Source organism: Vulpes vulpes, chromosome 12, assembly GCF_048418805.1.
Source record: "Vulpes vulpes isolate BD-2025 chromosome 12, VulVul3, whole genome shotgun sequence".
Classification (NCBI taxonomy): domain Eukaryota; kingdom Metazoa; phylum Chordata; class Mammalia; order Carnivora; family Canidae; genus Vulpes; species Vulpes vulpes.
In genome coordinates, this window is record NC_132791.1 from 178,596,997 (window position 1) to 178,624,913 (window position 27,917).

Sequence of the window (27,917 nt, forward strand, 5' to 3'; positions counted from 1 at the left end):
GGATCCCCTGAGCGCGCGCGCCCCCTGCCGGCATCCGGGCGCGGCCGCAGCCTCGGGAGCGTATATAAGGGCTGCGGGGCGCGCAGGACGGCCGAGTGCGGAGCCGAGCCGCGGGGACGACGCCGCGCTCCCGAGGTCGCCGAGCCGCTCGCCATGGCCAGCCCGCAGCCACAGCCGCCCTACCTGCACCTGGCCGAGCTGACGGCGTCCCAGTTCCTGGAGATCTGGAAGCACTTTGACGCAGACGGTCAGTACCTGCCAACTTCTGAGCCCGCCGGCCGGGCGGCGGGGAGGGGGGCGGCGGGGCGGGCGCGGGGCGGGCGCGGGGCGGGGGGTCCCTGGCCCCGGGCGCTGTTTGCGGCCCGAGCCTGCCGAGGTCGCGGCCGGGAGCGGGGAGACGCCCGGCTGCTCGGCTGACAACTGCCAGCAACTTCGCTCCTCCGACTCGGACGCGGAGAGCCCACCGGCTCTGGCAGCCTCTTCCGGGCAGGGGAGCCCCCAGGCGGGCGGGCGGCCAGGCTCCCCGCTCTGCCCCTGCCTTCTGTCTCCTCGCCTTTCTCTGGAGGGAATGGCCTGCCGTCAGCTGCTGCAGCCACAGGTCTCAAAAGCCCACTTGCTTCTTTCTTGGGGTCACCCTTTTAATGCCGGCTTAGCCCCCCTTCACGGTCCTGGAGGCTGGGGCCCGCTGGGGGACACTGAGGGGAAAGCCTTGGCGTCGCCAGTCCTACTGGGGGGGGTGGGAGTGGAGGGGGACGTCGGGGGCCCTGAACACCCCTTGGGCTTCTTTGTCCATTTCCCATCCTCCCTGGACAAATGGGTCCCATATAGAGCAGCAGTGGGTGTGGTGGGGCAGGGTTGGGGACCATCTGAATCTGACATATTCCCTCCTGGTGATAGTCCTGGGTGCTTTTGGTGACACCATCTCTGGATTGGGGGGGACGCAATCTTAAATGCCTCCTGAGACACTGACTCACCCAAAAATCAAGGGCTGGACTGAATGACCCTAGGACGTGTCTCTCAGTGCTGGTATTCCAAGAGCCTATGATGGTCTGACTGAGGGATAAAGAGCCCTCCCCGCCCCCCGCCTCTTTAGGAGCTTCTGATATCACCAAAGATGTTTTCTCCACCCCTCCAAAAAAATTAAGTGATCTAATTCCCTTCTCTGAGGTCCTGGCTGGGATGGGCACCCAAAATGTTATGACATCTCAGATCACTGGCAGGGCGGTGGTGTTGGGTGTTTATCCTGGGACTGACAGAGGTGGGGGGGGTGGGAACCAGAGGAAGGATCAGTGGCGGCTCACTTAAATCCTTCCCTCTGCCTTCCTGCACCTGGAGGGCTAAGCAGAGGCCCTCTGCCCAGAGGGCTTGGAGAGGCAAGGGTTAATGTCCAGTAAAGTTAATGAGTAAAGTTTTGCTCCCTTGGAGCCAACTGAGCTTGAGAGCCAGGCAGAGGACTAGGCCCGGCTGGGGCCGTGATCCGCCTGCGAATTACCGAAGGAGGTGGATAGATTGTTAAATCTGTAAAATGGGGCCAAGGAGGGGTGTACTTCCAATCCCCAGCTGGTGCCATAAAACTGCCTCGATGAAAAGGGCTATAAGGTGCAGCCTCTTGGTACCCAGAGGACGTGCACATTCCCTAAGGATGCATCTGCCAGTTTATCTGCACCAGAGACTTGCATGATTCAAGGAAAGTTACCAAGTGGCCAAGGTTATACTACCGGCCTCCTGCCAGATGAGTCAGCTCTAATAAACGGAGGACTCCGTAGCTTTACCCCTGGCCTCGAGGGGACAACCAATAGCACTCCCGATAATCCTGCAAATCCTTACATTTATCTGAGACCTCATACTGTTCAAAACACCGTCACACCTTCTGGAGTCCTGGTGAGGCTGCTGGGCAGGCCGTGGTGTCTTTTGTGCAGATGAGGAAACAGGCACGAGGGGTGAGTTCTCAGAGGCTGGTTCTGGCCAGTGTTTGTCCCCAGGTTTGGGGTCATACATTTAGGTTGGGGGAGGGGTTTTCCCATGATGATAAGTACCAGTTCCCCCCCACTTGCCCACAGAAGAGCCTCCACCACTCCCAGCCTCGGAGGGGATGAGCCTTTCCCCTAACCTCAGAAAGGGGTCCTTGCTGGAGCAAGGAAAGCTAAGTTAGCACTAGATGCAAGAGCCCCCCAAAGACCCCCAAAGCCATTGTGCCTCTGGCTCCCTCCTGCTCCGATGTGAAAGGGGAGCCGAATGCCTGCTCCCTGATTCCTCTTCCACACACCCCGTCACCCTCTCTGGTCACTGCCTCAGGGAGGCCCCCAGGAGGAGCCACAGACCTCAGAGAGAAAGAAGACAAAGGGGCTTACAGTGCCAGAGATGGCACAGAAGCGATTCAGGAAAATGAGGATACGGCCAAATTGGAATTCCACTGAAGGACCTAGAACTAGGCTGTGGACTGCCTTGCTCTGTACCTACCCTGCCCAACCCCTCCTGCATTCCTAGAGGCGGCTGGGGTGCCCATCCCAATCCCCTGAGGCACTCCCTGCCCTATCTGGGCCTCCCCCTCACTAACTCTGGCTTCTGTTTTCATCTTGGGGTTTTTTCCTGGTATGAAGTCCCTGTGCCACTTACAAACTTAATGAGCTCTGGGACGACTTTCCCTTGCGGCCCACCAAGTCCCTGGAGCCCAGTTAGGCATAGCCCCCAGGGGACAGAACCACCGGCCCAATCCTCCTGGACCCTCTAGGAAACAAAGACAAGGCGACCTTAGGAGAAGCTGGATGCCAGACAGTGGAGATGGGGCAGGGGGGCCCTGACCCTAACTCAGCCCATTCCTCACCCAGAGAGTCATCCGGGCGACTTTGCCTTAAGAGTTAGATTCTTTTCACAATCATCATCATTCTTGTGCAGAAAGGAAGGAGTGGGTGTTTGGACAGAGAAAAACTGGGACTCAAAGAGGCAAAGTTCTTTCCAGAAGATCACACGGCAAAGTGGGGTGGGGGGGGGCAAGAAATCCTATCTCCTAGTACCCTGCACCATCGCTGACTCTTCCTTGGCAGTCACTGAGGTCGTGCATTTGGGAGGATTTGGGTGTCATCTCTCAAAGGCAGAGGTAGGGAAGACTGTAGCCAAGCCCACACTATGACCTACATACCACCTCCGTGCTCTGAGTGACCCTTACATGGCCCTATGTGTCTGAGTCCTCTGTCCAGGTGTTGCCCGGTCACCGCTTTGCCAGGAATGTCCTCCCTCTGCAGGATCCAAGCAGTGAGGGATGCCCAGCTCAGAGCTCACACTGTCCTATCTAGGTGGTTCTGACCAGACGCGCTCCCAGGCTCCTGTTCCACCGATGACCAGTAGGAATTTCCATGGAGAGCCAAGGTGTGGCTCAAGAGGGAAAAGCCTTTAGGAGCCACTGCGATCACAGAGATGAGAGGGGTTCACTCCCAGAGGCCAGGGACATCCTGGGTCTAAGGAGGGGATGTCACTCATCCCCAGAATCTACCTGACAGAGAAACACTCTCATGTGTACAAAAAGGTTATATGAACCGGGGTGTCTACTACCGAGTTCTTTGGAATATTGGAGATTTGAAGGGAAAGGTGCTTCCCCAGGGAGCAGAGAAATGAATTGTGCCATTCTCTACGGGGGAATATATGCAGCCAAGCAGAGTGAGGTGGAGCATTTCCACCGATGCACCCAAATGCCCGAGCTGTACTATTAGGATTTCTTTTTAATGGTAGCAGGACATGGTTACCGCATGAACCCATTTTCATTATTCACAAAACGCATATGCTGGAAGATACTTGAAACATGTTAGCAGGGAATGGAGAATTCTCTACTCTCTACAGAGTGGAGGAGGTAAAATTAAAAGGCATTTGCTTTTACGAAGTTGATTTCTGTAGTGTTCGAAAATTGTATAAGAGCTTCTGTTTCTTGTGTGAATCTGCAAAACGGTAACGAGGTAAAAAGTGATACATCTCCAGGTGTGGGAATCTGCCCAGACTCTTCGGGGCGTTTGCCTGCCTCCGGGTGGCCCTGGTGACACAGGGAGGGAGCCTGGGCCCTACCTCAAGACCTTTGCAAGTTAGACCCTCCTCTGTCCTCCTGCACCCCATGGTGAGCACAGAGGCTCCGGGACCAGAGACTGGGAGGAAGCTAAGCCACAGGGCCCGTCCAAGGTGGCGAGGGGCCTGAGCAGCTTGCCCTGGGATCCCGAGGGAAGGCTCTTGGAAGAGTAAAGAGGACTTGCCAGACAGGGTGACACTCTCCGGGATAGATGAAGTAGTTACACAAACACTAGAACATTTCCAGCGCAGGGGGACGGTGCTGTTCTTACGATGATTAGAGGACTCGTTTAAACGATCACTTCCAGGCCCCAGAAAGTCAGAGGGGTCTGGCACGGGGAGCGGAGATCGAGCCGTCTTTTCACGCTGTCGCCGAGTCCCCGTGGGGTCTGTGTGTCTCATCTGGGACAGCAGGGCATGGATTTGGGGTTCCTGATGACAGGATGTGGGCTTCATTGGGAGCTCCCCCTGTCCCACCCGGGGTAAGCCCTGAGATTTAGTCCCCCACCCTGCTTCACCCCTAAACCCCCGCACCCTTTGCTCACAGTGCCCTTGCTGGGTGCATCCGCAGCCAGCGGTGGCGGTGGCCCTGCAGCCTGCCCCTGGGGGCCGATTGCACCAGCCTGGGAGCCACGGTGTCTGCGAGGAGCTGGGCTCCCCCGGGAGGCAGCCCCGGGACGAGTTCTCACAAACAAGAGGCTCGAGCCGCCTCCCAGGGCAGCCAGCAGCCCAGCTCCCAGCTCGGCTGGCCTCTTCCCCCTGGGCCTCGGTGGCTGTCCCGGCCGAAGCCCCGAGGGAGCTTTCCAGGGCTAAGAAGACCCTTCGGGAAAGCTCTTCCCACACCTGGGGAGCCAGAATTATGTGGTGGGGAGCCACACCTGGGGAGCAGGGTTGAGGCTCTTCGAAAACAGCACCTCTCCTGGCAGCTGTGCTGGTAGCTGGTCTGGCCCATGGCGGCCCAGGCCCTTGTTTGCCAGCGGGGCCCATCGGGGCTCTGGCCTCGCTGGGCCCCCCAGCTCCACCTTGGCTCTCTGCTGTCCACCCTGCCCTGCCTCTGGCCTCCTCAAGCCTGGGAATCAGCCGGCATTGGGCTACCAGAGGTCCCCAGGTTCGGAGGACCCAGCCCAGCTCCAGAACCACTGTTCCAGAAGCTGCACAGCCCCGGAACACAGATTAAGAGTTGTGTCTGAACATTCATCCGGTAGCTGTTTGCACTGTTCACCCCTGGAAGCCACTGGGAGAGGCGTGTGCAGGAGCGTGTGTGCTCATATGACTGACAGGCCACGACAAATGTAGGTGTGGGCAGGGGTCGTCCCTGGGATGAACAGGGCACCAGGCTATTGGCTGTAACTAAGCTCTTTCCCCCTCGAACTCCCCCTCTCCTCACCTGTGTGCTTACCTGGCCGAGCCCTGAAGACCAGGTGGGCCGGGGAGTGGCGCTCCCGTAAACAGTGCATACCCTGGAATGTAGTGTCAACACCAGGGCGGAATCTGAGGAAGCCAAGTTCTTGCCCCAGAGGGTGGTGTCTGGCTGTCCCAGAGGGTGCTCAGGCCTGTGGGGCCGGAGGGCTATTTGCCTTTCCATAAATTTGAACTCCAGACAGACAACCAAGGGGCTTGGTCTCATGAACACTTTCTTAAGGAGGAAATCTGAAACTTAGCAACTCCTGTCCTTGAGTCCTCTAACCTGTGCGTCTCAGAGAAACAGACTGGTGAGTGCTACTGCAGCTAGGCCAGTAGTTCTGGAACTTGGGCGTGTGGGAGGGCCTGTGAAAATCAGATTCCTGGGTCTCACTCCCGGTGCTCCTGCCTCTCCTGCCTCGGGAGATCTTGGGTAGGGTCTGGGAGTCTGCGTTTCTAACAAGCTCCCGGATAATTCCAGTGCTGCTGCTCCACAGACCCACTTGGAACAGCCAGCGCTTCTACTCCAGGCCTGCTAAATTAGACTCTCCACTTTAATAAGATCCCCAGGTAATTCCTGCTCACCTTAACATTTGAGACTCACCATAAAGCAGTCCTTAACCCTGGCTACACATTAGAATCACCCAGAGAGCTTTGAAAGCATACCCGGGAGAAGTCCCCACCTCGGCCATCAATTAAATAAGAAGCTCGAGAGGCGGGGCCCAGGCAATGATGTTGTTTTAAAAGCTTCCCAGGTGACTCTGGGTACGGCCTGGGGATCCTGGGTGGCGCAGCGGTTTGGCGCCTGCCTTTGGCCCAGGGCGCGATCCTGGGGACGCGGGATCGAGTCCCACATCGGGCTCCCGGTGCATGGAGCCTGCTTCTCCCTCTGCCTGTGTCTCTGCCTCTCTCTCTCTCTCTCTCTGTGTGTGTGACTATCATAAAAAAAAAAAAAAAAAAAAAAAAAAAAAAGCTTCCCAGGTGACTCTGGGTACGGCCTGGGCTGCGAACCAGAAGTGTATCTTTGAGGTGAAGAGTTTACAGCCATGGACTGGTTTAGAGGGCAGAGTATAAAAGCGATGCTTTCCATTCATGTGAGATTTTACACTTTCCAGAATGCTCTTCTCAACATTACCTCGTGTGGCTCTCACAACAGCTCTATAAAGTAGAAAGGGCATGCATAGGTATACTCGTTTTAGAGATCAAGGAATTGAGGCTCAGAGACGCTGACTTGCTCGACGTCACATGGACAGTCACAGAGCTGGTGGCGGAATTACACCTCTTACTCCTACCTGTCCAGCTCTTAGAAAATCTGTACACACAAACCTCAGTGAGAAGCCCTCTTTCCAACGTGGAGCACAGCGGCCTTTCTTTGGTCAAGGCTTTCCAGGTGTCTGTAATCAGCTTAATTGTAAAGAAGTGTCTCTTTTTAAAATTTTATTTGCTTATCTGAGAGCAAGCGTAGGACGAGTGGAGGTGGGGAGGAGCAGAGGGAGAGGGAAAAGCAGACTCCGTGCGGGCATGGAGCCTGGATAAGAGGCTCGATCCCGGGACCCCGGGATCATGCCCTGAGCCGAAGGCAGACGCTTAACTGACTGAGCCACTAAGGTGCCCCCCAAGAAGTCTTGTCTCAGTTTAAAGTGGGAGAAACTGAGGCACGGTGGTGGTGAGGCATGGTAGCAAGAGGCCAGTAAGAAAAGATGCAGGGTCCCTGACTCCCACCCCGCCCTCTCTTCCTAATGTTCAGGAGATGTGGCTTGTTAGGAAGGTAAGGAGTGGCGGTTGCTATGGTAACCACATTCTTACCAATGCCCATCCACATGAGGTTTGCTTGGTGGCCAGTCACCCCACGCCCTGATAAGAGGGTCATAGAGAAAGCAATCCGTTTGTCTAGTGCTGAAGTCGGCCTTGGGAGGATGTAGGTCAACCCATCCTCCACCCCGGACCGGGGAGAGCAGCTGCCGCCTGGGTGATGGATGGGGGCTGCTCTGAGGGGGACCAAGTAGCAAAGGCCTTTACCCCCCAGTGATGGAGGATGCCCCTCCCGGGCCGCACAGCCCCTGCTTCCCTAACCGACCCCTGCTCCTCTCCCTCTGCGGTCTGCTGGTAGATCCTGGCAATTCTTGTTTGACAGCCTCGCCCCACTAGACCATTGAATGCTCCTGGGAATAAGCCCACATCTAGAACATGTCTAGAGCTCCCTGAGCACCGGGCACAAAGTGGAACTGTTGTTTACTTCCAACAATCTAGGCTTGTTGATTTGAGCCACCGTTCGTCCCTTTGTTGGGGGTACAGAGGGGAAGCGCTAGGGGGATTCCTAGCAGGGTGCGAGGGGCTGGCCAGCCTCTGGGACCCTCCTACTGCCAAGTTGTGCCAAGTGCATTCGGGGAGGGATTTCTTTCTATTGTGGCACCCTCCCAGGCTCTGGTTATATGCCTCTCTTTCTCCTTCTCCACCTGATAGCTGGGGCTTCTCAGGCCTTCCCTGCCCACCACCTACCCCATCAAGTAACCCTGGCCGTCCCTCTCTGTTCTATTACATCATTTTTCCTCTCCCTTGCTGTCTGTCTGCCCCTGCCCCATCCCCACCCAATTAGATCATAAGCCCCATCCTGGCAGACCTTGTCTTGCTCACTTTTACACCCCTGGTGCCTAGCGTACAGCAGGCACAAAGTGGATGCTCAATAAATGTTGAATGAATGAATGAATGAATGAATGAATGAATGAAACCTAGATCAGGAATTAGGATACTCCAGTTCTGGTCCTGCCTTGCTGTGTGTTCTGGAACAGATTGCTTACGTTCTCTGTGCCTCAGATTTCTTTGTCACAAGAGGAGGATGCAACACTGCCATACTGTGATCCTGTGTGTGGCAGGATTGCGGCAGCTTGGAAGACAGGAGCTCAATCTCCTACATTTTCCTATCCCCACCGCGCAACCTACACAGGGCCCTCCACGGAGTGAGGCCTCACATTATCTGCTGAAGCAAAGAAAGGAGCGAATGTGCTCTGGAAAATTAAAAGTGTATCTGTGAGGCGTTACTGCCGTTCACAACCATCCGTGCGCTCCTGCTGGGCAAGACGCTGGCTGATTGTCTGGTTCTGGAGGTCATTAGACCACCTTAAACTTTTCTAGAACAAGAGTAAACAAATACATTTATTCTTCGTAAGTTTCAGAGAAACCCCAAGGAGGAGGTGGGTCCCATACTTCTGTGCTTGTCTTCTTCCCGTTCACACTGCTCAAAGGGACGTGGCTCGGTGCCGGCCTCACCTGCTCCGGCCTCCCTCTGCACCCCAGAGCCTCCCAGCCTGCAGCCAGCAGCCCAAGGCCAAGGTGTCCCCCAGCCTGGGCAGTTGGCAGAAACACGAGCCGCGGTGGTAATGACCGCTGGCATCCTGGGGGCTCAGTAGGGGCCAGCACGCTCCACGCGTTATTGTTCCACGGAGTCTTCGCTGCTGACCGCATGAGGAAGGCACCGTCATTGTCCCTGTTTTATAGGTGAGGAAACAGATCTGGAGAGGCGACACCCCCAAGCGAGCCAGCGAGGAATAGAGACAGGAGAAGAACTGGGTGCGGGTGCCCTGCAGAAGTGTCAGCAACCCGCCCCACCTCCCCTAGAGCAGGTGCCCAGCCAGCAGACTAGTGGCAAGCAGGACCCACGCTGGTGGGGGGGGTGCCCGTCGGAGCTGAGTGGGCACTCCCTCAAACCCATCCTCCCAGATCATTGCAGGGAGTGACGAGAGGAGAAAAATTAGTTGTTCCTTCAGCCCAGAGGCATCATCCACTAGACTGCCTTTTGCCCAGAAAGCCCTTGGCTCTTCCCGACACCCCCTCTCCAGCGGGCCTCACAGGCCAGGAGACACACGCTCGTGAAATTTCACCAAGAACGATGACCACTCTAGGCCAGGGGAAAAAGGGAGCTCAAGTCTCCTTTCCCCACTCCCGAGATACAATCACATCTTTTCTCTGCAGACAAAAATACATCATTTATCTCAACGGGATTCTCTCCACGCAATGCTTAGTGCGGCAGCTTCTCCACTAGGGGGCGCCTCTAGGGTTAGTTATTGGGAATCTAAATTCTAAGGGGATGAGGTGGGGGGAGGGTGAAAAGAACCCCCAGTCACCCCATCCCACCCCCAAAGGCCAAGTTAAATACTCCTTTTTCATTTTCTTTAAGATTTTATTTATTTATTCATGAGAGACACAGAGAGAGAGGCAGAAACACAGAGGGAGAAGCAGGCTCTGTGCAAGGAACCCGATGTGGGACTCAAGATCCCAGGATCACGCCCTGAGCTGAAGGCAGATGCTTAACCGCTGAGCCACCCGGCATCCCTCCTTTTTTTCATTTTGTCTGTTTTGTTGGTAATCCCACTGGCCCTTGAGGAAAGCTACCGATTGACTATTCTCTCTAGGAACTTTGCTCCATTGTTGTACATCAGATTTGAAACTTGACTTGAGGCCAGTGGCTTCCAAACTTCCTGCACGTTGAAATCACCTGGGGAGCTTATAGAAAAAGACCATGATGTTTCCTTCACACCCCAAACCAATTACATCAGCATGTCTGGGGGGTGGGAGCCAGACATCCATATATGTTTTTTTAAAGATCCTGGGAGATTCCAATTTGGGGGAGTGTGGAGAGCACTGCCTTTGGCCTGACTTCCCGCCCACAGATGCCTCCTCGCAATCACAGCAGAGACGAGTGACCTTAGCCATGGACTCAGCTCACCCAGGCTCTAGGCCATCTGGGTTCAAGACTTGACAACCTAAAAGGCCTCTCACCACTTATGTGATCTTAAAAGTCAGGCACTGACCTTGGGGCCTGGCCCTGGTCCTGGTAACTGCAGTGTTCACTCGGATTTGATCCATTTCCAATGACAGGTTCTGGTCATTGAACTAGAATAGCAACGTTTACAGTCCACGCATAATGGGTGGCTTCATAGGCTTTACACACAAAATCCCACTTAATTATAGTAACTCATTTTGCAGCTGACATGGGTTAAATGACGTTCCCAAAGTCACATGGGGAACAGGCTTTGACTCCATTCACAGACCCCACAGCCTCCCTCCCCATTACCAGCAGCCATCGCCTCCCCTACATAGAATCCCTGGGGCTGACTCTCTCGGGTGCCTCCATCCCGAAGGATAGATGCCCTTTCTCTTCCCTTCTGGGTTAGTGTCCCAGAGCTGTTGTAACAAATGCCACAGACTGGGTGGCTTAAAACAACGGAATTTTTTTTCTCTTACAGTTCTGGAAACTGGAATTCCAAAATTAAAGTGTCAGCGGCCTGGCTTCCTTGTGGAGGCTCTCAGGGACAATCCTTCTGTGGCTCTCTCCTAGTTCCTGGTGGCTGCCACCAATCCGTGGTGTTCCTCAGCTTGGAACTACATCACTCCAGTCTTTGTCTTTCCATAGTGTTCCTTCCCTGTGTGTCTCCCTGTGTCTTCACATGGCCTTCTTAAAAGGACACAGGTCGGGGCCCCTCGGTGGCTCAGTGGTTGAGCTGCTGCCTTTGGCTCAGGTCATGATCCTGGGGTCCTGGGATCAAGTCCCGGTTCAGGCTCCCCACAGGGAGCCTGCTTCTCCCTCTGCCTATGTCTCTGTCTCTCTCTCTCTCTCTCTGTTTCTCGTGAATAAATAAAACTAAAAAAAAAAATAATAATAATACACAAGTCATTGGCCTAGGGCCTACCCTAATCGAGTATGGCTTGTCTTAACTCATTCCCCTGTTTCCAAGCAAGGTCCCATTCTGAGGTTCTGGGTGGGCATGGGTTTGGCAGGGAGCAGAGGGGACCCTTTTCAATTCCATAGACTCTCCCACTCCAGAGACCCAAATTCTGCCTGGGACCTTATTCACCCCTGTAACCAGGCCTGCCACTTGCCAACAAGCCCGGATGCTGATGACCTGTTGTCCCCATTGGATCCTGGCTCCTGGGGCTTGCCCAGCCACTTACAGACAGTTCCCAGCTTGGTACACTTCTACCAGCTTGGCCCAGATGCTGGTCCCAGTGTTCTCTGGCTACTGAATGTATACCCCAAAGACACATGGTTGTTCTTGCAACTGCACAGCTGAGAACACTCTGAGAGCAGGACCCCCATCCCTAACACCACAGAGTCCGAGGCTAACCCAGACACCTGCTGGTTAGCCAATGAGAAGTCCTCCCTGAAGCCGTGACTTCCCCATCCCCCGACCCCCCATCAGTCTTACTATTTAGCTCCAAGGTCAATTGCTTTTTTTCTTTGCTTTCTTCACAGGAAATGGATATATTGAAGGTAAAGAGCTAGAAAACTTTTTCCAAGAGCTGGAGAAGGCAAGAAAAGGCTCTGGCATGGTAAGCCCAGTACTCTTTCCCATTGTTTGATTTTTCTAACATCCTGATCATGGCTTTGGTCAGCACTGTCTGTCCCAAGTTATGCATTGCATAAGCCAGCCTGACACCTCTGGTCTTTGACCTTCCAAGTTTTTCTTTTATTTGTAAGGATTTTTTAAATTGGAATAATCCCTTAAAAGAAAACTTGGGTGTCTAGGATTGAGGGGTATTCATGAAAGGATACCAGGGGTTCCTGAGCTCCCCCACCCCACCAACTGCGAATCTTTGTATATGTGCATATGAAAGATTTTTTTCCCCTAAGGAATAGTCCAGAGCCTAGCTAAGATTCTCAGGGGGATCATGACTCGATTGGATACCTCAGAGGTTTCAAGTGTCTTTATTCTGGACCAGAGTTTCTTAGCCTTGGACTATTGACAGGGCTGGATAATTCTTCATTGTGGGGGGCATGTAAGATGCTTAGCAGCATCACTGGTTCTCCCCATGAGATGCCAGTAGCATCCCCTCCAAGTTGTGACAATGAAAAATGTCTCAAGAAATTACCAGATGTCTCTGGTGTGGGGCACAGAATGATCCCCACCAGAGAACCACTGTTCTAGACCAACAGTCTGGAATCCTCAGCAAGGAGCTAGAGAACAGGATTGCTCCAAACCAGCATCTGAACCAGATAGTACTGACTGGCCTCATTCGTGGAGGTGTCCAACTGCCTTTCTTAGCCTGCCTGCAGCGACTCCAAATCACGTCCCAGCCCCTTAATGGCAGGGTCACTGTGGGGCCTGTAGTCCCAACCTGGCGCTCTTAATTCACTAAAGCCTTTAGAGGACTGTCTGAAATACTGAAAAGCTAAGGTAATCGGAGCTAGTTTATTGTGATTCCTACGTCTGGTTCTCAGATACACACAGACTCATTACCTCCCCCCAGCTCCCACTGGTCCTTTGGGGGTCTCCCCTCTCTCCCCTGCTGCGTGTCTGTTGGTCAATCTGCTGCTTCTTAAGAAATCTTCATGGGGCAGTTTGGGAGATGAGTCACAAATCCACCAGTGAACTCCTGGCCTGGAGCTCCACGACTGCCCCAGCAAGGAGGAGGTCCAGCCACGGGCTTAGGCGATGGGGGTGATTCATGAGTTTGTTTATCAACTGTTCCCTCATCACTCCTCATTACTAGGATAATGAAGCCTGGATCACTGAAAACACAGGCTTCAAGACTGATTCTGGGATCATGAGGTAGGCGGAGGAATGTGTTTTTATGAAGTGCTTCTAGGCTGAAATCTTAGTCATCCCTTCCTCAGATGGCACCATGGGTGTTTCTCAAGGCTGTCAACAAAAATCTCAACTGACACCGTCCAGGACTGGTGTTCAGAGCAGCTGTCATATGGTAGAAGGAATATGGCCTTAGAAGCAGGCACCACAAGTTGCAATTCTAGGTACGCCGGCCGGTGACCTCAGAAGACGCTTCACCTCAGCCTGCATTTGTGTGTAAAATGGACAGGCTACTCACGTCACTGGGGCTGTTAAAGCGAAACTGCTTGACCTCGCTTGTGTAAGAGCCTAGGGACATTCTGTGCATACTTGTAAATGTAAGGCAATAAATACTGATGAACAAATAGTGGCAAATTGAAACCAGTTCCCAGGTAGAAAGCAATAGAAGGGATACAGAAAAGACTGTCATCTGAAGAATTGGTAGTTTCCCAGGCCCAACCAAGGACGTGCACAACCCAACCAGAAGTCATCAGAGAAGCCAAGAAGAGGCACCAGCTGCTCCAGTAGACTCGCCATTGGTGAGGGAGGAGGAGGAGCTCATTCATGCATATAGTGATTCAGCAGCACCCAAAACAGGCTAAGGTTTAACAATCTCGGAGAGCCTTAGATTTAAGGTAGGCAATGATGGGCTAAAGGAGCGTGGCAAGTTCTCTGCCTTGGTAGTAGTCACAATAATCTAGTGGATAATTTAAATTACCTCTCAGCTATTGGAAGACTGTCTCCCCACATTCCTCCTGGCATAAAATCAGAGTGAAAAATACGGATTGCCTTTAGACCTGAGAGAAGAAAATACGCAATTTATGTTGGTTTGGTGTAGTGCTAGTACCTACTGGGGTGTCCTGGAATAAGTGGGTTGTATTAGAAGCTGCCTTGGTAGACTGCTGGGGCCTCAGTTCTCACATCTGAGTGATGGGAGTAAGTCCTCGCCCTTCTGATAGAGCTGTGGTTTAATCCCATCTCAAAGGCAGTGGGGCAAATTTAATTACACAAATTACATGGTACAGGTGAACCATCCTCATGTGACTGAGCCTCAAAGGAGAGATCACTTGGATTTGAGGGACCCTGGAAAAGAGAAGAGTGCAGCCCTGACCACTCAGAGCATTGACCCAGCCTGATCAGATTTGGGGCGCAAAATGAATTACACTACTGCCACACCAAGTGGGTGGGAGATCCATGGTTCATGTGGGGCCCAGCAGCACAGTCAGCCTCCTTTGTCTTTCCCCAGATGTCAAAGAGTGACAACTTTGGGGAGAAGATGAAGGAGTTCATGCAGAAGTATGACAAGAACTCAGATGGCAAAATCGAGATGGCCGAGGTGAGTCCTACTGTCCTAGCTAAGAGCTACATGGGAGGGGCCGTCCATCACCTCTACTCTGCCACACACAATGAGGGGGTGGTCTGGAAACCCCCACCCCACCTCTAGCACTTAGGCTGACCAACAAGAACAGGTGGGACTTTTTCTGTGTCTCACAAGGAAGGAAGCAACAAACATTGGCCTAAGACAGGGCTGGAGACCTTAAATGCTCTCAGGGTGCCAACAGCTATTGCATATGTGTGATGAGCCCAGCTAAAGACAGAAAGGAGCACAGCAACGAGAGAACAAGATGGTTCATGCCCCACCTAAAGGCATCCAAAGGCAACATTCTTAATTAATTGATTTTTAGGTACACAATTTACATATAGAGCATGTATCATTTATATGTAATATATATACACACATTTATATTTGAATAAATACATATTGTTAAAACAAATTGAGGCATATTAAAAATTTAAAGAATTTATTTGAGCAAAAATTGATTCAAATGGGGCAGCACCAAACCAAAAATGGTTAGGAACACTCCACCAACTGTAGCTGGGGAAAGACTCTTATAGAGAAGAGGTGGGAGCAGAGCAAGGAAATTATTTGATTGGCTATTTGACATTATTTGATAGCTTAAGTGGTTGCATTATTTGGGAAAGCCTCATTGGCTGTTTTGACTGTTTCAGTTCGGGTTTGCTCACATAGGCTCCTAAGGCATTAAGGCCACCTCAGTTTAATGGCTTCCTTGTTTGACTAAACAATTTATGCATACACACGTACACACGTTCATACATGCACAATACATATGCATGTGTGCGCCGGCCTAACCACACACCTCTGGCCATCAGCTTGCCGTGTGGTCTAGGGGTCAAGAATAATGGAAGCAGCACACAAATGAGGGCATAGCTCCTCCCAGGTGACTGGGTGGGATGCTGCCTTCAGTCAGTCCCCCAGAAGCAGAGACTGAGGCAGAGATTCAAGTAGATGGGGTGCATTGAGAAAGAACTCTCAATACCAGGAAAGAGCACAGCAGAAAAAGGCAGAGGAAGGAGCCAAGGAAGGATGTGGTCTCAGCTGGAGCCTGGTCTTGGCCTGATCTCACCGGGAGCTCCGGAGTGTGGACTGTGCCACACTTGGTCTGACCTCGGGCAAGGGGTGGGGTGGTCCTTTGCACTCCCATTTCAGTCATTGCATACAGGCTGCCTCCTCTAGGTGGGGGAGTTGGGGAGGAGGGCTGGAGCAGCAGTGGTTTGGTGGAGGGCAGCTGTGCTGCAGGGGGCAGCTAGTGGCCTTTAGTGGTCATCCTTCACTGCATGAGGGATGGCCCACCAGCCTAGCTAAAGGGGATCTAGGAAGGGCCCCAAGAACATAGATGCCTATGCTGCAAGTCTCAGAAAATCCTGACTCAAATGGGCTTAGCCCAGGGGTTACCAGACTTTTTCCTGTAAAGATCCAGATTATGGTAAATGTTTTAGGGCCTGTGGGCTATACAGTCCTTGTCCCAATTCTTCCAACTCTGCCACTGTGGCACCAAAGCAGCCATAGACAATATGCAAATGAATGGGCATGGCCATGTTCCAAGACAAGTTCATTTACAGAAACAGGCATTGGGCCAGATTTGGCTCCTGTGCCATTTTTTACCTACTCCTGTCTTAAACTAGAAGAGGCTCCCAATGAGAAAAGCCATGGGACGGGTTGGCTCCAGATGAAAGAAGCCAGGTCCTCGGCCCTGCTTCTCTGCAGTCCTCTGCTCCCAAAACAGCTTCACCCTCGGGCTGGTAGCAAGATGGCTGGACGGCATCACATCCAGATACAACCATGTCCAGATGCAGAAAGGATCCATCTCTTTTCCCCACTCCTAGGAGTATGGAACCTTTCCCAGGAGGACTTCTCGCAGACCTCCCCTCACATCTCATTGGCCAGGTCTTGGTCACATGGCTCCTCATAAGCCAATCACTGGCAAGGGAAGCAGGGTTCACCCATTTAGTTGACTCAGACCCAGGAGGATTTGCCTGTGACCCAAGGAAGCTGAGAGCAAAACAAGTGGGGGACAGCCAGCAGCATTTACTAAACAAGAGTCTTTTTGCATTTTCTAAAAACCAGATATGCTGAGGTATAATTCACACGCAATAAATTGCATTGATTGGAAGTGCAAAGTTCTGTGAGTTTAGACAGTTGTGTACAGCCATGTAATTACCACTGCAATCAAGATGCAGCACTCCTATCACCATTAAAAATCCCAGGCAACCACTAATCTCAGATTAGTTTGCATTTTTTTAGAATTTTATATAGACGGAATAAACTATTAAGTATTCTTTTGAGACTGGATACATGCGTTTTATTTTAAGATTTTATTTATTTGAGAGAGAGAACACATGAGAGAGAAAAAAACGGCAGGGGGAGAGATAGGAGAAGTAGGCTCCCCGCTGAGCACGGAGCTGGACATGGGGCTCATCCCAGGACCCTGGGATCATGACCTGAGCCGAAGGCAGATGTGTAACATGTTTAACCAACAGAGCCACCCGGTGCCCCTGGATACTTGTATTTTAAAGTGGCACCACCTTCTGTCCCTCCAGCTGCTCATCCCCTAAGATGTGGGGTGACCCAGATGCACTTCTCAGAACATCCTTCCTCCCTTGTGAAGGGCTATTCTGGGGGAAAAAGCAAATTGCAAATCCCCCGCTGTCTTGCCGCTGGCCATTTACCATCCTCCCTCCAGGAAAGTCTCCTCTGCTCCCTGGGAAGGCCCTCTGTAACGTCTGTCGCTCTCTGGCCCCCACAGCTGGCGCAGATCCTGCCGACCGAGGAGAACTTCCTTCTGTGCTTCAGGCAGCACGTGGGCTCCAGCACCGAGTTTATGGAGGTGAGGCCAAGGCGCTGCCTTTCTCCCATGTTCAGAGCCAGGCCCACCCAAATGCCTGGTAATGGTCCCCTGGGAGATGCTAACCACCCCCCCCCCCACACCCGAACGCCTCCCCCTTAGAGCTCCACTACTCAGAGTGTGGTCCACGGACCAGCGGCATCAGCATCGCCATCTACTGAGTGCTTGTGAGAAATGCAGAGTCCCTGACCCACTGAATCAGAATCTAGATTCCAAAAAGATCCCCCAAATGACATGAGCGCGCCAAAGTGTGCAGAATATGGTGAGAAGTAAGTGTGGGCAAGTACACTTGGGAAATTCCATGTGCACACTTATCTCCCCTTTGAAAATTGGTCATAGACATTTGTATCCTGGGGTCTCTGAGAAATCCTGCAGTGAAGAGACCTGCTTCACATCATTTGGCTTCAAGATTTCACATACTTTGTTCTCAATAACATTAGTGTCCCTTGAAGTCAAGCTTCCAAGGAGCATGCATTTATGTATTGTTCCAAAGCTGGAAGAAGACCCAGGGGGAATTCTATTTGCAGTATCTTCCGGTTCTGATTCTTCACTCTGGTCTGGACTGCAGTACCCCCCTTTAAAAGAGATCTTTGCAACAGAAAGGCTTTGAAAATCCCCATGTGAAATAAAACATCCGAACTCATGTGGGGTTTTTTTTAAGGAATATTCAACCGCTAGATTGAACCATGTGAAATTGCTGATCTTTGACCATTTTTGATTTACAAAGATTGGTTATCCCAAATGGTTCCACCAAGTACACGACTAATCCTGATACCCAGCAAACTACCAATTATTTCTTGGTATTTTTCTGGATGCAGCACCCTAGACATTCAATATACGTGTCCCTCGGAGTGAAACTCAACCCATACCCCCCGCACGCTGCCTGCTATGATGCTGACTGGCTTTCAGCTTGACTTGAGTTGCCGTTCCCCGTGTTAAATCCACTCCCAGACACCGGTAATCCCCTCTCCGTGATTTACTGCCTAAAACTAATGGCGAGTTAGCCCAGAAACCCACTGGCATGGAGTTCTCCACGTGGGTAGCAAGTTGGTTAGAAATAACCGAGTCTCCGGACAGAGAAGTCAGTTTTTAGGTGGCAGCTTGCCTAAGCATCAGATATGGATTGAATTTTATGGCGCTTTAAAGGATTTTCTCCAGTTTTTTCAAGATGGGAAGATTCCATAAGCTGGTAAATGACATTCTGACATTCTTAGCCCTCCTCTTGCGGGTCTAGGGGAAAGTCTGCAACTACTTGTCAGAGTGCAAAAGGGAGCATTATGCCTGGTGGCTCCCTCCCTGACTGGGGGGCAGCGAAAACTTGGCCACTATTCCACCTCTGATCTGGAAAATGGGGATAACAGTAGTTTGCAGGGGAGAATTGCTTAAAGAGAAGCAAAAAAAAAAAAAAAACCTTTGTCTCTGTCCCCTTCTCTCAAAGTCATTAGAGGTTTCTCTGTGTCATTGACATGATTCTATATTTTTATCTGTCTTTATCCTTTAATCCACAGTATAACTGCTGAACCAACACCCCCACCAAGTTTCCCGGGACCCACTATCCCACAGCACACCCCCCCCCCGATTGTCCATTTGTTCCATTTTTATCAGCTGGAAACATGAATTGGTCCCTCTGCTGCCCTGAAAAGCTAGTGCGGTTAGAAAGCTCCATCCCACTGCTGAGCACAACATTGTAATTTCTAATTTTAGTGACGCCTCAGGATTTCTTTGAGATTTCACAAAGCCCAGGTCCCTTGAACTCTTTTCCTTGAATGGGAAGAGAATGGCCCACTGAAGGCCGAGCACAAAGTGCTGGTGGGCAGAGAAGTGAGTGGGAAAGTGTGGGGGCGGGGGTGGGGCGGGGAGGGAGGAGGTCAGCCGGCTGGGAGGATCTCTCCAGAAGAAAAGCAAAAACCAAAGTGATGCTTTGCCCTGAGTGGTGACTCGGGCCCCTTTGGGTTGCCCTCCTTTTAGGCAACTTAGTGAGTATCTGCCTTTTTTCCCTGTCAGGACTCAGATGAACTAATTTTTTTTTAAGATTTTATTTATTTATTTATGAAAGACACAGAGAAGCAAAGACATAGGCAGAGGGAGAAGCAGGCTCCTGCAGGGGGAGCTCAGTGTGGGACTCGATCCCAGGACCCCGGGATCACAGCCTGAGCCAAAGGCAGACACTCAACCACTGAGCCACCCTGGGGTCCCAGATGAACTAAATTCTAATGCACTAAGTATATGCAGGTGGCTGGTGAAGTCGTATCTGTAAACCGGCGCATATTAGTACTTTCTCAAGAGCAGGCTTTCTGGGCCTGGGAAGAAATATTTTGATGGAACCAAAGCATTTTTTCCCCCAGAGAAAAGATGGTCCCCTAATCAAATACCACCTATCCAAATTGTCTGTGGTATAAGTCTACCCTTTCGTTGGGATTCGCTCACATCTTAAAACTTTTTTAAGAATCAGGATTAAAAAAAAATTCTACCAAATTTCCTGAGCCACCACTATACCAGGAGAACTACACAGTCTTGTCTGCTGATGTGGAAGAAAGATTCTAGGATCTCTATAAACTCACACTCCTGACAACAAAAGGGAGACATGAAATGGCGAGGGGAGGGGAGGCAGGGGATCCAAATTTGGTAAAATAATTAATGCCTGCTGATTCTCAGTAAACCAGGTGTCACTGGTGTCCACTGCGCAGTTTGAGCTGGGGAAGAAGAGACAAAAAGTCAAGGGGCAAATACTTGAAAGAAAATATAAGAAATATGACCAGGAACCTACAGAGATCAAAGATTTGGGGAAGTGGGGTTCTCTAGACTGAGCACGGATGGGGGGGGGTACCTTAAAACAAAACAAAATGGAAAAAGGAATGCTTTTGGCCTTGAGATAGTCTGAGCAAGCTGACTACACTCCCAGCTCTGCTCCCCTTCAGACGTGGGTGCTGTGTGCACCATGACTGGAGGGATGGAGGAGGGAATACAGTGAAGAGTAACCAAAGCCTGTTTCTGCCCCTTCCAGAAGGTTCTGACCCTTGCTCCCAGCCCTCACCCCGAGAATGAGAAGCTTCCAGAGCAGTAAAAGAACACGCTATATGCCCACAGCAAAAATCGGATCCACTGGACCCTAGTGCTAGAAGTTGCATGGTTAGCACCTCAGAAAACCATAACCCTATCCAAAAAAAGAAGAGAAAAGAAAACCATAACCCTAGTTACAAAACAACCCAAAAAGAGACCCCGGCTTGTAGCCATTTGGGGTGGAGAGACATTGTCCCAGCAGGTTTTTTCCTTCTCTATGTGACCTTGGCCAAGACACTTCCCTTCGTTTCTTCATGTGACACAGAAGGGATGGAGCTAGACCATCTCCATGTCCCAATCCCTCTGTAATATTCTTGAACATCAAGACCCAGTCTGGTCCACTAAAGGAAATAGGAAGGAAGCTCAGACATGTTGGCAGGTCTTTGCAAACAGGTTGGCATTCCCCTTGCAGGCTTGGCGAAAGTACGACACGGACAGAAGTGGCTACATTGAAGCCAATGAGCTCAAGGTAGGATGTGCCTTGGGGACAGCCCGGAAGGCACAGAGAATGGGACTGAGGCCCGGGGGGTGGTAGGTTTAAGGAACCCGGGGAGCGGGAAGGCGTTGGATGAGGAACCAGGGTCTGTGGGCTGCTTGGGAATACTTAAGCCTGGCTCGGAAACGGGGACGTGTTCAGGACGGCCGGGTGAATCGGTAACGTGGAACTGTAGGGCCACCATGGAGCTGGGCCAAACTATACTCCTTTGCAAATGAGTGTCCAGGACAGGCACCTTCGTGGCAGTTCCAGCAGGCTGGCCTCCTGGCTTGCCCCCCTACCCCTCCATTCCTCTGCAACTAGTGACCCCCAGGCCCTGTGTCCTGGGTTCTCTGAGGGGTGAAGTTGCATCCAGGAGGTAGCTCCAGGCCTTCGTGGCCATTCTGCAAGCATTAGGGATTAGCACTTTATGAGGGATGTCGACCATCCAGGTGGGAGACCTCAGAAAACAAGCTGACTAGTGACTGATGGAGAAGGAATAGGGGGCGCCGGCTGAGTCAGGAGAGCTGAGGAGACCTTTTGTATTCTAGGGATTTCTGTCTGACCTGCTGAAGAAGGCAAACCGGCCATACGATGAACCCAAACTCCAGGAATACACCCAAACCATAGTGAGTGGGCTGAAGGGACGTAGGGGGGGGGGGGGGGGCGTTGCCAAGCCAGTGGGATTCTGGGTTTGCAGCGTCTTTTGTTGGCTGAGTCTTCAGACCCCGGTGAAGTGACTCCCGGTGGCAACTGGCAGCAGAGATGCCGGTCCCTGGCCCCACACACCCTCTGTCTGAGGTCCTCGCTGAGCTAGTGTGAGACTGGGAGCATCTGTTTCCATGACAACCTCCAGAGCTCTGGGAGAGGATGGGCTTGGGGAGGGTGGGCCTTGAGTGCTGGCCTGCTGTGCTTCTGGGGCCCCGAGAAGGGGAGAGAGGAGTGGGGAGCAGTTTAGACCATGCTGGCCTCTGGCCCCCGGGTGACCTCGGAGGAGGCAGGAACACACCCACCATCTCCCCTCCTCTCCAACGAGGGGCTGGCAGGTCAGGGCCACATGAGGGGTCAGAGCCAATCACCCAGCACCTCTGTCTGTCCCCAACAGCTGCGGATGTTCGACTTGAACGGGGATGGCAAACTGGGCCTCTCGGAGATGTCCCGGTAAGTGCCCGACCTCACCCCTGGGGTCACTGTTCCCGGGACCTCTGCAGACCACTCCGTGCCACCCTCCCTGGCTCTAAGACCAGTCAGTGGGGAAAGTGACAGCTCGGGTGTCATGAAGCTCAAGACCAAGCTAGAGTGAGGGCACCTGAGTATGTCCGTGTCCCTCCTTGTAGAACTTGCCACTAATTCCTAATGCCCAGAGACTGCTTCTAGAACTACGGGCGCCGCTTCCACCCCCTACCCACCCCACCCCTGCGTACCGTTGTTCTTGCCTCTGCCCTGTCTCCTAAGCTCTGCTCTAACACTTTCTTTCCAGACTCTTGCCTGTACAGGAAAACTTCCTGCTTAAATTTCAGGTAAAAGAGCCACTCTGCTTTCCCTCCCTTCCCTCATCCCCATGCACAGCACCCACCCTCCTGTCCGCCCTCCAGCACACACATGCACATTCACATACATGCACATGTGCACACACCCAGACACGCTCGCTCACACACATACACACATGCAGACACAATGCTGGCTCATTTGTATTTACATACAGACGTGCAGACACATATGCTCGCTCACTTGTGCACACATGCACATGCAGACACGTGCACACATGCCACGTGTGCACACACATGCACAAACTCGTACTCATTCGTGTACACACTTGCACGTGCACGCGCACACACACTCTTTGCTGGGCTTCTGCTTCTCTCTTTAATACCTCGGGCCTTACAGGGCATGAAGCTGACCTCAGAGGAGTTCAACGCGATTTTCACGTTTTACGACAAGGTAAGAGGGAGGACAGCATGGGATGGAAAAGCAGGGGTCATGTCAGCAGGGGAGCCCCCAGGCCCAGATGGCTCCACTTCGTCCCTCGTCCCTCGTCCTTCAGAGTCAGGAGGTGCTCAGTACTGCGCCCTCCGAGCCAGGTCATAACGTTGCACTGGAGCCAACTGCTTTGCTAGGACGTTGGGAGGGAGAGGCCCTCCTTACCGCCCATCACCCCTCCTTCGCTTGCCCCCAGCTGGGTGGCTCCAGTAGTCTTCCTCATAACTAAAGGATGGGGGTAAACTATAAATAAGCCCCTGTGCCTGTCCTGACATCTTAGGGAGTTAGCTAAACGCTTCCTGAACCCCATTTATATTTTCAATGCAAATGAAAAACCTCGGACGTAAATTTGCCCTCAAGTGTCCTGTTCCTGCCTTGGCTGGTAAAGTCAGCAGTTAGGTGTTATTTTGACACGGTGCGGTGTGAACGCCTTTGCGCAGGAAGGGAGGTCAGGCTGCAAGCTCCCTGGGATGAGCTGGGGGAACCGGGAGGCAAGGTGGGGAGAGGGTGGGGGGCGTGAGTACTAGAGCTCTGCGCTGCCTCTGCTGCCCCCACCAGGACGGCAGTGGCTATATTGATGAGAATGAGCTGGATGCCCTTCTGAAGGATCTGTATGAGAAAAACAAGAAGGTAAGCAGCTGAGACGCCTGGGCAGGTGGTCCTTGGGCAGGAGACAGGCTCCTGCGGGAGTGGGGGGGGTGGGATGTGGGCTGCATTTTGCTTTCCTCTCATCACCCATTACTAGGCAATGGCAGCTTGGGGGCTGTCACTTTTTGTTGCTGGTTGGATGCTTGAGTGATTGGTTTATGTTTCTTTTCACTGTAGTAAAATACACGTAACCCAAAGTTTACCATCTTAACCATTTTTAAGTGTATCCTTCAGCAGTACTAAATACATCCGCATTGTTGTGCAGCCATCACCAGCACCACATCCAGAACTCTCTGCCCCGTGCAAAACTAGAACTCTGCACCCGTTAAACAACCCCTCCCCATTCCCCCCTTCCCCAGCCCCTTGCCCCCACCATTCGACTTTGTCTCTGATTTGACTGCTCCGGGTACCTCACAGAAATGGGATCATCCAAGACTTGTCCTTCTGTGACTGGCTTACCTCCCGGAGCATAATGTCCTCTGGGTTCATCCATGTTGTAGACGTGTCGGCATTTCCTTCCTTTTTAAGGCTAATATTCCAGTGTTTGCATTCACCACTTTTTTATCTGTCCATCCATCAACAGCTACTTGGGGTGTTTCCACCTGTTGGCTCTCTTGAGTGAATCTCTGATGAGGCACCGGCAGCCTGTCTGGCGAGGTTCAGGCAGGGTCGGCCACGCTGCCATCAAAGATGACCTTTTCCACCAAGAGCAATATGGGAAAGAGGGGGCCGGGTGGAGGTGAAGGGATTCCAGGTTGATTAAATGCAGAGTCCAGAGGTGAGCGAGAGGCTAAGAGGAGCCACGGAAACATTTGTTCCCCTCAAAGCAAAGGCGGAGGGCTAAACTATTACTTTGCTTGGTGGCGTCGCTTCCAGGACAGACAGCAGGTGGCAGTGGGCTCATCCTGGGTCCCAGGGTCGGAGGGTGGCAGGGGGACCGCGAGCCGACAACTGTCTTTGCAGCCACCTTCCCTCACCTCCTGGAAAATGTCTTTTTCTGAGCAAACAGGTTTGCTGTTTTAATTAGATGATGAACACTCCATGAGCCCTTGTGTTGCCTAACCGCCTTGGCTGCCAGGCAAGAGCTAAATTTACTGCTCCATTTCAGGGGGAAAAATTCACTGCAGCCTCTGAGTCTGTCTCCCCTTCTAGCTGCTTTCTGACTGTTCCTTCTTTGTCCTGAATATCATTCTTCATTTCTATAATCCTACGTTAATTTTGTTACCTACCCTACAAGTGGCTTTTGAAAGAGGCAGAGAATAAATTATAAGGGAGCACATACTTCTTAGGAAGAAGGATATCTTCACAAGGAATTTCAACTCGGCAGACTCTTTCCTGGCCCCAAATTCTAGGAGAAAATTATTTATGCACCCTTATGTGTCCAAGAGATACTGGGCATCCTAATGGAAATTATCTTTAACTCTAATTATATTAATGAGGCATAATTATTCTCCATATGGCCTGTTCTACACCTGAGGCTGATCAACTCTGAAGGCAAGCATTAAATCTAGAGTGACCTGAATTTTCTGCTCATTGCCTCGCTGGGCTTTTTTTTTTTTTTTTTTTTTTTTAAGATTTTATTTCTTTGAGAGAGGGGATCCCTGGGTGGCTCAAAAGTTTAGTGCCTGCCTCGGCCTGATCGTGGAGTCCCGAGACTGAGTCCTGCATCGGACTCCCTGCATGGAGCCTGCTTCTCCCTCTGCCGGTGTCTCTGCCTCTCTCTCTCTCTCTCTCTCTGTCTCTCATGAATAAATAAAATATTTTAAAAGAAAAATTGAGAGATAGAGCACAAGCAGGACAGGAGGGACAGAGGGAAAAGAAGAGGGACGAGCAGACTCTCTGCTGAGCGGGGAGCCCAATGACATGGGGCTGGGTCCCAGGACCCTGAGATCATGACCAGAGCAGAAGGCAGATGCTTAATGGACTGAGCCACCCAGGTGCCCCTGGGCTCTTTCTTAATTACCACAAAACACAAGTCCTGTGGCCAGTTTCACTCCAGATGTGAAAACAAAAACAGGTGTTGGGGTTACGAACTCCAACTCTGAAGGTTAGAGAAGGAACTACAGCTGTTTACCTGGGAGTCTTCCACCTGTACAGAGCTCAGCATGTGGCACCTGGGGATGGAGAACATGATCAGGAGCCACAGGACCATAGCAGCAGCTCCTGTGCTGGGAAGGGAGAGGCCACTTTTTTGTGAATCCACACGGCAGATGCACATTCCATTTGAATGGTGCCAAGTCTGTGATCCAGATTCTGAGCAGATTCATGTTTGAGGCTTCTGAGGGACAGGCTGGTGAGATCCAACCTCAGTATTTCTCACCACTCCTGAGGCAACTGCAGCCCACTAACTCCTTCCCCAGCTTCGAGCAGAACTTCTAGACGTAGAAAGTGAGCTGCCCTCTCCCTTCATGCTGCTAAGATTCTTGATGCCACATTGAATCACTGGCGAGGGGCTGTTTCAAGCTGCAGGTTAATATATGGGGTCCCTCCCTTAGCTCCTATTTTGAATGGTAGGTAGTATTATGGACTAGGTGTTATGTCCAGGGACTTCACTTTAGGGAAGATGTTTCCCAAAGCTAGAGATGCTTGTAGAGTGCCTTTGGGGTGGATGGTGGCACAAAACCAGCAGTCAAACAACACAATAAAAGGCTGACCCTTGAGCACCAAAAAGGAGGTGCCTGAGGACAGGTGAACCAGATAAATAGACTTCAGGACTCAGGAGACTAAGGATATTTGTGGCTGTAGAGTTGGTCTAGTCCTTTAGCAAATACCATAGTCTTTTTATGTCACTTTTCTCATTAGCTGAATGGGGGAAAAGACCATCAGCCTGAAAGGGGAGGTACTAAAAAAAAATTGCCAACATTTTCAAGACAGGTAGAGAGGAGGGAAGGGGTGGAAGAGGGAGAGAGGAAAGGGAGAGAAAAAGTATAAATGGTTGATGCCTTTACTATATTTCACACCTGTTGCTTATTTGTACCCAGATCAATTCTTGTAAAGCATGCATTCGACACAGGTCCTGACGCTGTTTAATGTTGGCCCCCGTTGTACATGAGACAACGGCCATATGTCTGTGGGTGACCTGTCTTCGTGGCCCCTGAAGTAGGCAGGTTGAGCTCTGCTCCTGGAGGAGGCAGGAGTTAGAATTCCTTGCTGACATGGGTGGGGTTTGGGAAGTATGGTCTGGGGCCTGCTGACACCACCAGGGAGCCCGCGGGGCTGCAGGGACCCAGGCTGAGTACCAGAGGCCCAGGGAGGCGGGGACTTGAGTGGCCGCCGTCAGGATTTTGGAGGCGGGTAGTTGTCAGGGGCCTGCTGGGCGGGTTCCCCTCACTTGTCAGCTGTCAGCTGATGTCAGACGATGTCAGTCATCCTAACACCTCGGCGAGGCCCGCTGTGCCTGTGCCCATCGCACAGATGAGGCAGCTGAGACTCAGGCACGTTGAATACCTGCCCCAAAGCGGTGCCGCCAGGATGACCAAGGGAGGCTTAACGCAGGGCTCTGGGACTCCAAAGCCCATGTTTGCGGGGACGGGATTAGAGGAAGGTTCTGGCGGGTGGGTTTGTGAGTGAGCGGATGGGCCGCGGGGGGGGGGGGGGGGGGGGGGGGGGCCCGAGAGGGGCTGCGACGCCCTCCCTGTGTCTCCTAGGAAATGAACATCCAGCAGCTCACCACCTACAGAAAGAGCGTCATGTCCTTGGCTGAGGCCGGGAAGCTCTACCGCAAGGACCTGGAGATCGTCCTCTGCAGCGAGCCCCCCATGTAAAGGGGCCGCGGCGGCTTCCGCGCCCCCCCACCCGCCCCTGCTGCCCTGCCCCGGCCCCGGCCCCCCCCCCCCCCAGCGCCCTCCCCGCCCCTGCAGCCTGCGCACCCCGCCCGCGGAGCAGGAAAGGAGAGACGGAGGGCGGCGGCCCGGGCCTGCGGGCGCCCCCTGCGCCGAGGGACCCCCCCTGGCCGGGCGGGCGGGCGGGGCGGGGCGGGCTTCCCCCTTGGCTGCTGCATGAGCTCGTCCGTCCGCTGTAAGTTCGGCTTCTGCGCCCACGGGAGCGGACCCTCGCTCCCGCCCCGCCGCACCCACCCGCGCCCAGGGCCCCCACCACCTCGTAAGCGCGCGGCTGTCGTGAGTTCCCGGTCCCGGAGGGCGCCGGCCCTCTGCCCTCGCTCCGCGTGCTCCTTCCTCTGTGGGTTCCTCGTCTCCTTGTTTACCAAAGAGTTTACAGACAATAAAGTGGAAACGTCCCGCGTGGAAGCTCACCCAGTTCTGGCCAGGCGGGGTGCTTCCCTCTGCAGTCAGCAGCCCTTGACAAGGAGAGGGCCTGCCTGCTGGGTGGGGGAGGCACTGGGTCCGCCCAGCTGGGGGGACCGCAAAAGGCGGGGCGGAGGGCTTCGGCTCGCCATCCGCCGCCTGTCTCTTCATCAGCCTGTCCCTTTCCGTGTTCCCGTCCACATCTCTGAGGTTATGACAGCAGCCATCAGCTCTCGGAAAGCTAAGGGCCAGGTATTGTGCTAAACGGTTGACCAGAGGTCTCTCCCACTCC

General features: G+C 52.6%; 1 protein-coding gene across 1 annotated transcript; it reads left to right on the forward strand.

The window, feature by feature from the left end:
• Positions 1-73: 73 nt before the first annotated feature.
• CALB2 (calbindin 2) lies at positions 74-27,633 on the forward strand. Its single transcript, XM_072731572.1, has 11 exons — positions 74-247; positions 11,702-11,778; positions 14,260-14,349; positions 17,120-17,200; positions 20,691-20,747; positions 21,305-21,382; positions 21,859-21,914; positions 22,234-22,273; positions 22,641-22,694; positions 23,292-23,363; positions 27,029-27,633. The coding sequence occupies exons 1-11, from the start codon at positions 154-156 to the stop codon at positions 27,143-27,145; spliced, it is 816 nt and encodes a 271-aa protein (XP_072587673.1). The 5' UTR covers positions 74-153; the 3' UTR covers positions 27,146-27,633.
• Positions 27,634-27,917: the final 284 nt, after the last annotated feature.

Bases quoted from the DNA above. Each gene is read 5' to 3' on its own strand.
- CALB2 (XM_072731572.1), top strand. From the start codon at position 154: ATGGCCAGCCCGCAGCCACAGCCGCCCTACCTGCACCTGGCCGAGCTG. The intron at 20,748-21,304 runs GTAGGATGTGCC...TTTGTATTCTAG, and splicing joins TTGAAGCCAATGAGCTCAAG to GGATTTCTGTCTGACCTGCT. The intron at 23,364-27,028 runs GTAAGCAGCTGA...TGTGTCTCCTAG, and splicing joins TGTATGAGAAAAACAAGAAG to GAAATGAACATCCAGCAGCT.